Genomic DNA, 7993 nt, shown 5'->3' with positions numbered 1-7993 from the left:
AATCCAAGAACGGTTGCAGCAGTATATTGACAGAGAACTTCCAGAAATGCAAGCTGGATTCAGAAGGGGATGTGGAGTGGGGGATATCATAGCTGATGTCAGATGGATCTTGGCTGAAACCAAAGAATACCAGAAAGATGTTTACTTGTGTTGTATTGACTGTGCAAAAGCATTCGATTGTTTGGGTCATGACAAATTGTGGATAACATTGTGAAGAATGGGAATTCCAGAACACTTAATTATACTCATGAGTAACCTATACATAGACCAGGAGGTTGTCATTTGAACAGAACAAAGGGATACTGCCTGATTTAAACTCAGGAAGGGAATGTGACAGGGTTATATCTTTTCACCATACTTACTCAATTTGTATGCTGACCAATAATCCAAGAAGATGGATGAAGAAGAATGTGGCATCAGGATTGGAGGAAAACTCATTAACAACCTGAGATACGTAGACAACACAACTTTGCTTGCTGAAAGTGAGCATGACTTGGATCACTTGCTGATGAAGATTAAAGACTACAGTCTGCTGTGTGGATTACCTCAATATAAAGAAAACAGAACTCCTCACAACTTGACCAATAAGCAGCATCACAATAAATGAAGACTGAAGTTGCCAAAGACTTCATATTACTTGGTTCTACAATCAATGCCAATGGAAGCAGCAGTCAAGACATCAAAAGACGTACTGCATTGGGCAAATCTGTTGCAAAAGGCCTCAAGCAAAGATGTCTCTGAAAACTAAATGCACCTAACCTAAGCCATGGTATTTTCAATCGCCTCATATGCATGTGAGAGCTGGACAATGAATAAGGAAGACTGAAGAAGAGTCAATGCTTTTGAGTTGTAGTGTTGGCGAAGAATACTGAAAGTATCATGGACTGCTAAAAGAACTAACAAATCTGTCCTGAAGAGGTGCAGCTAGAATGCTTCTTGGAAGGGAGAGTGGTCAGACTTTGTCTCACCTACTTTGGTCATGTTGTTAGAAGGGACCATTCTCTGGAGAAGGATGTCATGAAGTGGAGGGTCAATGTAAGAGGGGAAGGCCCTCAACAAGATGGATTGATACAGTGGCTACAGCGATGGGCTCAGATATAGTAGGGATCATGAGGCTGGCACAGGATTGGGTAGTGTTTCGTTTGTACATAGGGTTGCTATGAGTCAGAGACAACTCGATGGCACGTAACAACAACAACTCTTTTCTAAGGGCTCGCTATGGAATCCACTCAACAGCAGTGTGTTGGGTTTGGTTTGCCTCAAAAAAAGGAGAACAACAGTCTTTTTCCAAAGAATTCCAGCCTAAAAACCTGTTGTTGTTGTTGTTGTTATGTGCCGTCGAGTCGGCCCCAACTCACAGCGACCCCTCCTTGGGTTTCCGAGGCAGTATCACTACGGAAGTAGGATTGCCCAACCTTCCTTCCAAGGAGTGGCTGGTGGGTTTGAACCGCCAGCCGTCTGGTTAGCAGGCAAGTGTCTTAGCCACTATGCTACCAGAGCTCCTATGTGGCTAAAATACTGATCAGTGCAAGGCAAAATAAAAATGTGTTCACATATGTAAGATCTCAAAAAATGTATCCTCCACCTGTCCTGAAAAGAAAGAGTGAGGAAGCAGAGAAGGCACGGAAGGAGGATAAAATACCCAGCAGAGGGCGTGTCGGGTGTGAGGACAGCATTCCCATTGCAAACCCTGAACAGGACTCAATAGACACAGAGATGTGAGTGTTCTAGATGGATGGGAAAGGGGGCGGTGCTGGCTGAGGGTCCGGAGAGTAAGAAGACGAAATCCCCATCATCACAAACAGAGAGTAAGTAGACTTCAATCTGGGCAAAGTCAAAACACTGCACTATAACCATGAGATTTAGAATATGAAGGTAAATACTGGGTGACGTAGGGGGAAAGAGTGGAGTACCTAGAAATCAGGAATCGGGGTGGCCAACGACTGCTGTAGTCAGTTCTGTTTCTCATGAGCTTTTTAGATCTGTGTGACTTTTTAGATATAAGCATCATTTTTTTAATGGTATTATGAGGCAAAGAGCTGTGAACTTCTAACCATGGTTTCTCTCCTCAGGGTGAAGTCCAGGGAGAGGGTCTCAGAGTGACAAAGAAGATGCTGACTCTCCCGGAGAGCACAGTGATGGCCTATCAGAGGAAGCAGCTGGTGATCATGGTGGATGGCTGGGGTAAGCAGAGGCCAGGCAGGTGGGGAGGGGAGTCCCAGAGAAGGGAAGCAAGAAGAGAAAGATCATTAACGTACAACCATTTGCCGTTTTTCCTGTTGAGGGAGTAGGATGTACCAGGGTACACACATCCACCACCTACCCAAACCACCTACAAAGCAGGGCCTAACTAAAATGTTGCTTGTAGGGGAGACACAGAGGCAACCTACCTAGTGGAGACAAAAGAGGTGCCCCACTTGGAGGTCTCCTTCCTTCTGAGCAATGTATGCCTCTTACCCCAACCATCACTACTGATTCCAGCACCCACCACTCTCAGCGGCTCACCTGAGGGAACACAGAGCTCTCCCCAGATTACCCGTCACCCTGTTTCACAGCCCATAAGGTACCAGCCCAATCACAAGGCTGCAGATGGTCATCTACCTCTCCCTCCCAACGAGCCTCGAAATGCACAGTGCCACACACACTTGGGGGTCACACTCCACGTGGGTGTCAGCCTTCTGCTGCATGCCTGGAAGAATGGTGGGCACAGGAACAGGACCAGCTCTCCTTCCCCAAATGCTGAGTCCCAGCCAGAACTGGGGCCCAGTTCCTCCAAGATAAGGCAATACCCTCAGCACAGACACTAACACACACACACAAATTTTATCCTCAAGGCAGTATCTGGCACAGGACCGGGTGGGGTCGCATTCTGCTATACATAGGGTTGCTATGAGTCAGAGACAACTCGACGGCACCTAACAACAACAACATTTACATTGTGGTCTTGCACAAAGGCAAAATCTCTCCAGGTGAAATATGAAACACCCAAGATGCCAACGGGATTGGGAGAAGGTGAAGCAGGGCAGTAAATCAAAGGGCAGTCCTATGTGATGAGGGAGGGAGGAAGCCAGTTTCCTTCACCTGATAAGGCAGTTCTTAGGTGGCAAAGTGTAAAAATGGGTCCCCCTCATGAGACTCTGATTGAGAAGACAGAATGAGGCCAGGGCAGGTGCGTTGCAACAAGCACCCCAGGTGATTTTCACGCTAGGGGTCAGGCCACACTGAGAAAAGCTGCCACCATGTCCTGGAAGAGGAATGCCAGGAGGCTTTAGGTACAGGGCACGTGAAATGCTCCCCAGAGGAATAACTTGGCCCTCCTAACCTGTCTTCTTCCCCATCCAGTCATTCTTCACAACTCAGAGGATGATGAACAGAAAACTTTCCAAGATGAACTTCCCGAGCCGATAGGTTCTCTCCTAGCCCCGGGATCCTGCTGAGCCCTGGCCCACCCTGGATGACCCCAAAGAGCCTCTCTGTGGGTGTGGGGTTAGCCCCCACAGACTCACTGAGAATCCTTCCCAGCCAGGCTCCTCCACTGCCTCCCAGCCTTCCCGGCCTCCAACCCAGCCACAGGCTCCTGGGGCTACAGGGAAACTACCCTTCTCCTTGCAACCCTCGGTTGGATGTGGGGTGGTGGGCTGCCTAGGGCTCCATTTCTCTCTGGGATTCCTAGATTTTGTTTTGATTTGCAGAAGTCTCTTCAAGAGGGGCAGGTAAGAGGCCAGAATGGGGGGGAGGGGATATACAAGGAGGATGGAAAGGGTACGGGGGAGACTAACTTATGTTTAGTGAGTTAGCACTTTGGTTTCTCTTTCCAGTAATAGAAATGGACATCCAATTAGGTGAGCAGATGTTGTGGAGTCATGAAAATGGAATCTGATGCCTCCACCCTGCCACTTTACATGCCAGGTCACAACCAAAAACCCACCTCATTGTCTTTGCTGCCAATACCCAAGGCCTTGGCATCTGGTCTCCTGGGCAAAGGTGTGATGGAGAAGAAGGGGTCAGGGAAGGAGGATGGCAAAACCAAGTATCCTTTGAGACTGACTTGAGTTGAAGGGGACTGAATTTCTACTTCCAACCTACCCAGGAGTGTGTGGATGCTGGAGGCAGAGAGTGGAAATCTGATGGGATGAGCAGGGAAGGTTGCCAGTGCCTATGCCATCCCTGCCCTATGGCCTTGGCTCCAATTTCCTGTGGAATAGGAAAAAGCCAGGATGCAATAGGGACGGGAAGGGGCTGGATGGAATGTAAAGGGTCCAGGACAGCCTGAGGAGGTAGAGGGATGGATAGGGTGGGGGCAGGAAGAGGTTAAGTGAGATGGAGGAGGTGGTGGGCAGGCAGAACCTCCAAAATGTCTCAAAGGCAAATTGGGGGAGGGATGACAAAGGGAGATGATCCTTTATGATTATCTTTCCAAGAGGAATATAGGAATCTTTTCCTCAAAATGAGTATTTATTAACAGGGAATCTGGGGCTGCTGGGTGGGAAACTACAAGGCTGAGTATCCAAGTGGAGGTTTCCATGAAACTCACAAAATGGAGATCTACTTCCAAATTTGTCTCTTTTTTCAACCCACTTACTAATCCATTAGTGAGTGCATGCAGGCAATAAATATTGATGGGAACTACTGGACCACAGACACTATTGTGGGCACTGGGGATGCGGTCAAGAACAAAGCAGACAGAAAGGCCCCACTCTGAAGCTTCCATTCTTGTGATCTCTGTCTCAGCAGATCACCTTGAGGTCACTTGAAGTCTCCCAGAAGAGTCAGAGAACCTCCAACATCCACCCATCAATTAATTTTTACTATTATTTGGTACAAATATAGGTAACACAACATTTGCCAATTCAACATTTTTCACTTGTACAATTCAATGAAACCAGTTAATCATGGTGTATAACCATCACTGACTTCCACTGTCCTATTTCCCATCTCCATAAAGCCATGCTCATTGCAATTACACGATAATAAGGGTAGCTCATGTGTGGCAGCCAATATCCCAAACACATTACATACATGAAGTCATTCAGTCATCACAACATGGAACATTTATTAAAACAGATGTGGAAACTCAGCCCAGAGCAACTAAAAACCTCACCCCAAAACCTAATTCTAGAATTTCCATTATTCCTGACATTTCCTGCAAATGAGCACTTGGACATTTTCTTCCCCTTCCAATGATGCCTTTTCAGAATCTCCAACTGCATTCTCCCTCCTCATGCAGAGGACTGAGACTGTCCATCTTTCCTGCCTATGATGGTATCTCCATCCCCAGAGCTTAAGCATGACATTCACAGAGACACTTTTAGTCAGTGGCTGAAAGGCATAGAGGAGGTTGCCTCATATTGGAGGGTAGGGGCTTATTATCCCAGGGATGGGTTAACCAATGAATCGTCCCATTTTCTGGTTGGTATTGATGCCTGAGGGCAGATTTCAAGTGTCTACAAAAGGAGATTTCCCAGGAAATGGAGGTACTGGCCAGCTTCCCAAAGAACCTTCGGGACATCATATTCCATAATATTCTGGCCATGCTGGGGGACAGAGGAGCTTTACAGGATCTGATGGATATGGTAAGGGGGTTGGTCCCATGGCTGATCAGGGCTTACGAATGCTGGAAAGTGGGCAGGCTTGGAGATATGGATAGCAAGATACATGGGGGAGGAGGAATGGGAAAATGCCAGGGAGATGAGAAGGGAGGTCTGAGATCAGGGTCTCTGATTCCAGGTACAATAACCAGGCCCACAGAGTGCACCCCCACAAACTGACACTGCTGGACATTCCCTGGGGGAGGTAGACAGCCCTCACCTTCCACACCTTGGTTAATCACTTACAGACACAAAAGACAAAGGTAAAATCACATAATAGTATTTTTATTATTATTGCCAATAATACTTGTCTCCTATAGATGGAAGAGAACTCTTCTGGTCATTTGGATGGCCCTGGTGGTACCATCCTAAATGAACTTCAAGAGAATACTAAAGATCTCCTGGTCAGCCCAAAGTATTGCATCCTTTACATTCTTGGAGCCATAATGGGTAAGAGTGACTTGGGGGAAGAAAGGGAGAGTCACAAGGGTGGTAGGTCAGACCCCTTGAAAAGATGCATTACAGAGAAGCCCTCAAATAGTGTGATCTTTCATCCTCACATCACCCCTCTATCGCTGAGGTCAGGAGGGCTCAGTGTGAAAAACTAGTTATGTGACACTAGCCCGAGACATGGAAAGTGACTGATCTATGTCCATCCAACACATCACTGAAGGTGAATCATTCCAGGCTCCAGCTTCATCCTGGAGACCACTGCCAAGAGCAGAAGGAAGTCTTCCCAGGGCTGGGAACTTGATCTGCAAGTCGAATGGGTTTTATTCCTCTCCCTCAGGGTTCTCTTCTCACTTATTCTACTAGTTTGCTGTGGGGAGAAGAAAATCTGGACTTTTCATCACTGTGTTTCCCCAAATGTCTCCCCACCCACAGTGCTGAGTGACACCCAACATGATCTTCTGGCCCAGTCCATGGAGATGAGAATCCTAGCCCAGCAGAGGGAGCTGGTAAGAAACCCCTGGGGCCAGGAGCACAGGGAAGATGGTGAAGGCCAGGAGACAAGGAGGATGATTCTGAGAGAGAAGATACAGGTTCCACTGGGAGGGGAGACAGGATCCCAGGACAGTACTGGGAAATGCCCTGCTGCAACCTGCCTTGGGAGAGCAGGTAGAGTGGGTTTGAGGTCTGAGTCGACCTCAGGAAGGTCTTGATTTCCTAGGCAACTCCTGCAATGGGCTCCAACAGTTCTAAATTAGCCATAGGAACACAGGTTCTTGGGAGCTAAGAGTATGTGGATAACACCTCTGCTTTTGTTAACATTTGCAAACTTCTGTTTCTCTCCATATAAGTGTACATAAAAACACATACTAGACATAAACAAATACATATACATGCACATACATATATACACTATATATTTCAAACACTGACCACTATTCTGCAAAGTAAATCTTATTATTACAACTTTGTAGCTAAAGACCAAGGCTCAATAATTTCCAGTAACTTGCCCAAGATCACACTGATCATGACATGACCGGGATGTGACTTGTGGTTCCCCTGACACAAATCTCTTGCCCCTTCTGCCACCCTACATGGTCCTTGGCTCTTTGTTGTCGTTAGGTGCCATTGAGTCATCTCCAACTCATAATGACTCTCGGTACAGCGAACGAAACACTGCCCAGTCCAGTGCCAGCTCCGTGATCCCTGCTACACCTGAGCCCACTGTTGCAGCCACTGTGTTACTCCATCTTGTTGAGGGCCTTCCCCTCATTTGTTGACCCTCCACCCTACCAAGCATGACATCCTTCTCCAGGGAATGGTTCCTTCTTACAACATCACCAAAGTAGATGAGATGAAGTCTGCCCTTTCTTGCTTCCAAGGAGCATTCTGGCTGCACTTCCTCCCCGGCAGATTAGTTCTTTCAGCAGTCCTTGGCTCTTGGACAGTTTTTTCCTTCCTGACTTCAAAGGCCAACTTGTACGATCTGACAATGTTTCTTCCAGGTGAGAGACATCCTAGAGACAAACTTCACATACGCTCAGAGCACTCCCTTCACCCTCAAGGCTGAGCTCCTTGCCCCACTCCAGGGTGAGGCTGCGGCCATTACCCATGGCCTGCTGGAGGAGTGCGGCCTGACGACAGGGCTGAAGAGCCTTGAGCCGACTGGGGACTTGGAAGCCAACGGGCCTCTGTGTGCTCTCTACGGGGCCCTCTCGGTGCTGCAGCAGCTGGCTGATCCCTAAGCTCTCCCTCAAATACGCAGTCAGTCCAGAGGGGCCTGGCCCCACCACAGGTCTATGCTGAGTGTCCCCAGTGGTCTCGGGAAACACGGCGCCACACCTATATGCTTTTTCAGGTGGACAGGGACAGGGATTGGCTAGGAGGAAACTTGAGGGAACCTTTTGGAATGAGGGAAATATTTTGTATATTGATAGAGGTTGATACAGTTCACA

The 7993-nt window shown here is 47.7% G+C and overlaps 1 protein-coding gene across 1 annotated transcript in view; it reads left to right on the top strand.

Moving 5' to 3' along the window:
- GSDMC (gasdermin C) overlaps window positions 1-7783 on the top strand; it is a 22108-nt gene extending 14325 nt beyond the window's left edge. The window contains exons 4-8 of the mRNA XM_007943423.1: window positions 2073-2184; window positions 5434-5573; window positions 5909-6038; window positions 6474-6547; window positions 7544-7783. Coding sequence (XP_007941614.1) covers window positions 2073-2184; window positions 5434-5573; window positions 5909-6038; window positions 6474-6547; window positions 7544-7783 — 696 coding nt within the window. The remainder of the gene's footprint in view (window positions 1-2072; window positions 2185-5433; window positions 5574-5908; window positions 6039-6473; window positions 6548-7543) is intronic.
- Window positions 7784-7993: the final 210 nt, after the last annotated feature.

Source organism: Orycteropus afer, unplaced genomic scaffold, assembly GCF_000298275.1.
Source record: "Orycteropus afer afer isolate SDZICR_OR568_19922 unplaced genomic scaffold, OryAfe1.0 scaffold00106, whole genome shotgun sequence".
Classification (NCBI taxonomy): Eukaryota; Metazoa; Chordata; class Mammalia; order Tubulidentata; family Orycteropodidae; genus Orycteropus; species Orycteropus afer.
Note: the sequence above shows the minus strand (reverse complement) of the source record. Positions and strands in the feature narration are given on the sequence as shown.